Source organism: Mesocricetus auratus, unplaced genomic scaffold, assembly GCF_017639785.1.
Source record: "Mesocricetus auratus isolate SY011 unplaced genomic scaffold, BCM_Maur_2.0 Super-Scaffold_15014, whole genome shotgun sequence".
Classification (NCBI taxonomy): Eukaryota; Metazoa; Chordata; class Mammalia; order Rodentia; family Cricetidae; genus Mesocricetus; species Mesocricetus auratus.
The window spans coordinates 5,030,164-5,036,589 of NW_024429186.1; the positions used below are offsets into that span (position 1 = coordinate 5,030,164).

A 6,426-nucleotide genomic window follows, 5' to 3' on the forward strand; every position below is an offset into this window, starting at 1 on the left:
CACAAAAGGACCAAATATGCCATGTTGGGATTTTATTTATAAATTGATGGAAAAAATCTTTAATGTTTCTACAGGTTCTGCCTGCAGAGATTTCATGAATAGCTGCTTCCTCAGACAGAATGAAGATTTTGCCCTCAGCATCTGCTGCCTTACTCAGGTGTCCTCTTACTCCTTCTGCTCCATGTGCACTAGGTCCTTATGTAAGAAGCACCCTGCTCATGAATATGCAAATAATGTGATTCTGTGGTGATGAATACAGCGATGTCCACACCACCAATAAAACATGATCAGTGTCCTCTCCACAGTCACAAAGCACACAGGTCCTCACCATGGAATGCAGGTGGAGCATCCTCTTCTTGGTGACAGCGGCCACAGGTAAGTGCTCCAGGACACAGACTTGAGGAGGGTCATGCACTCAGCTGACAGTGACATCTTATCTGCCTTTCCACAGGTGTCCACTCACAGGTCCAGCTGCAGCAGTCTGGGCCTGAGTTGGTGAAGCCTGGGGACTCAGTGAAGCTTTCCTGCAAAGCTTCCGGCTACATCTTCACTAGTTATGTTATAAGCTGGGTAAAGCAGAAGACCGGACAGGGCCTGGAGTTGATTGGATGGGTTTATCCTGGAAATGATGGTACTAGTTACAATCAAGACTTCCAGGGCAAGGCCACAGTGACTGCAGACAAATCCTCCAGCACAGCGTATATGGAGCTTAGGAGCCTGACATCTGAGGACTCTGCAGTCTATTACTGTGCAAGAGACACAGTGTTGCAACCACAGCCTGAGTGTGTCAGAAACCCTTGGGGAGCAGGAAGCTGCCTTGGGCCTGAGATAATAGAGAGGATCATCCAGGGACTCACTCAGAAATAAGAATTCCTATTGTCTTTGTCTTCTTCATCCTTGTGGTCCTATCTGTTTTAAATCTAATTTTTAAAATCACAACTTTAAATAAATTGATATGAATTGTGTTTAACCCTATAATGCATTCATTCTTGACATTATCTCCATTGTGACCACAAGCATTGATCTTTTCCTTAATAAAGCAGTGCACAAAGGAAAGCTGTGATACTGCCCAGTGAAAAAAATATATCTGGATTCTGAAAGACAGGTAGTTTGGATAGAGTAGTCATGAATACAATATAGTATGATTTTTACCATTCATATCTTCAGAAATAATATCTGATGAAGGGCAAACTCCTCTCTCAGTCTTAAGTAATCTGATTGTGTGTTTTTAATCTCAGTCTGTGTCCTCTAGCAGAAGTTCCCATCTCATGGAATCATAGAATGTAAGGGATATTTACATCACAATGCAGTGTCAAATTTGTATAAATATTGCAAATTGATCAAAAGCATTATTGAATTATTTCTCATAAAACTCATTTATCAGCTCATATATATATATATATATATATCCAAAATGAATTCACATATGACATGACTCATTGTATAATGGTGTTCACCTCATAACCAGAGAGGATCTGCACTTTTTCTCTGCCAATAAATTGCTCCTTTTCTTGTTTCCTATTTTTTCTATGCAGTTTTATAAATTCATGTAATTAATTTTAGTCACCTTCACTCTCACTGTCCTTCTTTGTCTTCCTGCCCCTCCTCTTGTGAAACACATTCTTTTCTTCAGTGTGTCTAACTCTGTGTCTCATTTCATCCGTGACCCATTGAATTTAATTTGCACTTCATGCCTGAGTGTTTTTGGGATTGGTGTCAACATGCCACTTAGCTATACCAAGCTATAGTATACATCCTGTTAACTATTCCACTGAGAAAACTAGTTCCCTATTTCTTAACAGTCGGTGTTGGTCAATGATCTTTCAGAAGCTTCATGGCTCTGCCCCTGTTTATGATGATAGAATATCCATCTAAAATTCATGACAGAAATACAAGCAAATATTTTGAAATAAAGTTGACATTTCCAAATACATATATACAGCCATAACATCCATAAATGAGGTCACTTGTGTCTCCATTAATGGAAATACAGAGAATACTAATGTACTGAAATACAAAAGCACGATTTCACCATTCCTTATTGTGACACAAACATACTAAAAAATGAGATATATAGAGGTGTGAATTATGGTAAGGACAAAAATGACACCTGACATTCACACAGGTGCCACCATAGCTTTGCTCTGTATTACACTGCAGCAGACACAATGAACAGGTTCTCTCTGTGATCTAAAACATCCTTAATCTGAGGATGCTCATGACCAGCAGGGGGAGCTGTAAACCTAACTTTCACCAGAAAAGAAAATTTACTAAGTGTAAGAAACATCTGGATACTAAGGGAGTCCTCTGAGACCCTAAGACTTCCTGGTCCGACCTCAAATAGCTGCAGAGACCGTAAAATACACATGACATAACAACTGTTACAAGATTCCAAATTTATTTGAGTAAAAATTCGTTGAAATTATATGTTTTAGTGACTGCATGGGAATCTTATTGGAAGGACACACATCCATTGAACAAACATATAAGAAGGCCACATATTTTCAAACATAAGGAGTCAGACATCCAATCATCGTCATCACAGCCATCAGCACAGTAAGTCTATCTACATCTTTCCACTGTCAGGAGGGGCTTTCTCTCCTGGAATAGTTGTCTGTGACTTGAGATTTCAGACCTTGATTTTCTAGCCACACTATTGAGTTCATGTAGCTCTGCTGTGAGAGACCTGGTCTCAAAGTGTGATACACTGCCATGTGCATCCCTCAGCTCAGGGGAAGGCAAGAGGGAGAAGTTGGGGATAATCACAGAATCTATCATTCACTGCAGTGAGTATTTCATCTCTGTTTTTTATCTACATATTTTTCTAAAAGGAAAAGTATTTAGTCATATTGGTTATACCTAGCCTAATATATGATTTTTGTCACTTGGGAAAATAGTTTAGAAGAAAGTACATTAAATACATTCTCTCACAATTCAGTCGGTGTCCCTAAGGTACAGAAGATGAGACATCCTCATTCCTACACCACTCACTCTCCCTCACACGTGAATTCTGATGTTTTGTATGTTATCCTGATACACAAGGCCCCTCCATCTGTTCACAGCTCTCTGGAACTCAGCTGGGATCAGCTCCATCATAGTCCCTTCTCGTATTCAAAGGATGAGAGTCCTTCAGTCTGGTGTATGTACCAAAACAGTCCTGATGTTCAGATTCACTCCCAGAACATTTACTTACTGGTTAAGCTCCAGTGTGGGTTTTCTAGAATTTCAGCCTACTATTGAAATTCGCAAATTATTGTTGATTTCGATAAAGGGATTCACTTTGTTTCCTTTTTTCCAGGCCCAAGTACTAATGGCTGGATGACATTGCATCTCATGAAATTAGATCCTGGCTCTGGTAGCAGAGTTTATATATCACCTAAAGGAATGTCTGGATGCTGCTCTCCTCCACATATATGTCGTATCCCCTTACTCATATCATAAAATGTAGAATGTTGTGCTTAAATGAATCACAAAATGGCACCATCGTTCACAATCCAGGTCTTGAGAATTTCTAAAGGATGGATTGGTGGTTCTACTTTATCTAAGAGTTGTTCCCTCTGAAGATCTTCTCCCCTCATGTTTTTTGGGGATGAAAAGAGCAAAGTTGGTCTTGCCTACAGCACATAATGGAAACACCCTACATAAACTCCTAACTTGTCTATGTCCCAGGTATTTTGCAATCTATAAAGCTGTTCATGGAAATGTTCTGTATGGATGAGTTAATCTGCTCCAATTTTAGAGTAATATCATCACATTTTCATTTCTCATTGGCAGGTAGCTTAGCATTCACCTTTATATAAAATCTTGTTAGATTAAATTTATGTATTTAATTTTTGGACTGCATAGTGCACAAATATCTGCACTTCTTGAGATTCAGACTTAAAAGTTATCGGCACACATATAATGGGTTGAGGGAAAATGTGTATGTCTACTGTAGCTGATATCACAGAGCATCACACTTTTATTCCCTTCATGTGTAATGTATCTGAAAGGCAATCATTGTTATTGGTTGGAAATGAAGCTCTCCCGTAATAAGACTGATGACACCCTTTCCCATATTCAAGAGCAAGCAGTCCTTGCTTCGCTGTCCCTCTGATCTCTGTGTACAAACCTGGAAATTTCATTTCTGTGTAATCCATTTCAGGATCTTTTTCTTCTTGTGGACTCTTCCTACTGCCTGCCTTTGATGAAGATGTGTGTGAGACGTTTGAATCTCTTGGAGACAATATCAGATGTTCTCCTATTTAAAGACACAAAATTTAATCATAGATCAAACGTCAGTATAATGCTGACAACCCCTTGAAAAGGAACCCAAATTAAGTGCAGCTCTCATTGACCATCTTTCCCTAAGTGTTCAGCACCTGAGCCCACAATCAGAATTGTGTACTTGGTCTCTTTTGACAGAGTTTCTACAACTGTTGTGAGTACATATTCATGCTTTAGACACATCTTAGCCTCTTTATCTTTTAAATGTTTTAAAATATGAAGGTGTTTTATTAATAAAAATGAGTTGATTGTGTTTGGTGCGCTTTTCTTTCATATGATCTGTACTCCACTCAAACACCTTTTCATTTATTACAAGTTACTGTGTAATTTGTGTAAAGTTAGACAAATCATTGATAAGGAAATACAAGTTTACACTTGATAAGGGTGTAGGTGAATTTTTGTTATGGAAAAGTATTTACAAGAGAAACTGGCAACCCAGGCTAGTCTCAGCAGCTTTCTGAGACCGGAACGAATCCCCAAAAAGAGAAATCATGCTTCTCTTTTAAGCCCTTTATTCCACACCCTGTACACACCTGTAACTACACCCAAAACAGGCATGGTCAGCAGCACAAGTGCCTATATCTTTCCCTCCAAATCACAGTCTTTATAAGTTCTAAAATATCAGTAGTGACAAGAACAAAGAAGAATATACATTGTTTGAACATCTCTGAAGCAGTGAAGAAAATCCTTGAGGCATGTGACCCATGAGTTCCAGCATCCTCCATCCTGCTGTGCCCTCTTCCAGTATTCTCAGTATTTGAGAGAACTGAGTGAATAAACCAGGACCCTTTCTACGTTTTCTATTTCCTGTTGCGATTTTCAAAGTCGTCAGAAATAGACTGCAGTAAAAAGATGAAGGTACTGTCATTTGAATACATATAAGTCACAAATACTCAAGGCAGGAAATTGACAGATTAATAAAGTCATTTAATATCACTCTCTTCAGTGCAATTGCAGAGTTCATAATTTTCAGTCAGAAGATGGCAGTCTGTGTACTTTTTTGAGGAAAAAATGCACTGGTAGGACTCACATAGGAAGCCTCTTCTGGCCCCAGTCACAGCGTAACACGAATGCAAGAGAAAAATCAACTCTGAGATCTTCATGTATTCTCCATGCAAAAATGCAGAATAATGGCCCCTGGATGAGTGACAGAGTCGGGACCCTTCAAGTTAGAGTGAGGGTCTCTCTCAAATTTGCTGTTTCTCATATCACGTACCAGAAGTGTATACTGAGTACCCTGGTCCTGGTATTATGTGTTACCCAGTCTCTGTGGGGAACAGACTTGAAATTCCCTAGTCATCCTTTGTACCTCATCACAGCCTGGCTCTCCCTAAGACCCAATATTTAAGTCCTCCATCACAGTCAGTTCCAGTTGAAGGAAATCTCTCATGGCTCCCCCCAAGCATAGGTTTAAAAAACAAATATGGCCCTGGTCATTCACTGGTGTGCAGCAGTGGCCCTATTTGCTTCCTCATACCTGCATGTGAGTGGCATGGATTCCTACTGCACGAACTCCCATAACTGACTCTGTGCTAACTTTATCTTCTATTTTGTTATCACCATAGATGTCCTGTCCCAGGTTACCCTGAAGAAGTCTGTGCACCTGGGCTATTGAAGCTTTCCAAGGACCTGCTCTTTCTCTGGATTTTCACTGAGCACTTCTGGCATGGGTGTGTGCTGGATGCGCCAGCCCTCACAGAAGGGTCTGGTGTGGCTGGCAAACATTTATTGGAATGATGATAAGTACTACAACCGATCCCTGAAAAGCCGGCTCACAATCTCCAAGGCCACCTACAACAACGGGGTATTCCTTAAGATAACCAGTTTGGACACTGCAGATACTGCCATATACTGCTGTGCTAGGAGAACACAGAGACACAGCCTCAGCTGACAGCTGCATAGTATATCAGGCTGGTTCTCAGCTCTATCTTCCTTCTCCAAGTCATGGGTTTGGGAGTTGGCACACATTTTCTGTTAGCTTTGGAGTTTCCTTTTCACTCTGAGATTCAGATACCTGGCTTCCTGTTATACAAACGAGCCCCCCTTAAAACGTTTTCAGAAATGAGACTCTGTTTATTTGATTTTGTATGTATTAAGTGTGCCTGGTCCCTAATGAAGGTGTATCAGGGCTGTAATTCCACTCAATCTTTGATATTGAAT

General features: G+C 40.0%; 1 gene segment (V, D, J or C); it reads left to right on the plus strand.

Moving 5' to 3' along the window:
- The first annotated feature begins 291 nt into the window (after window positions 1–291).
- Window positions 292–867, plus strand: LOC101841534. The segment is given in 2 exon segments: window positions 292–375; window positions 452–867. Coding segments are annotated over 2 exon segments (462 nt in total).
- The last annotated feature ends 5,559 nt before the right edge of the window (window positions 868–6,426 follow it).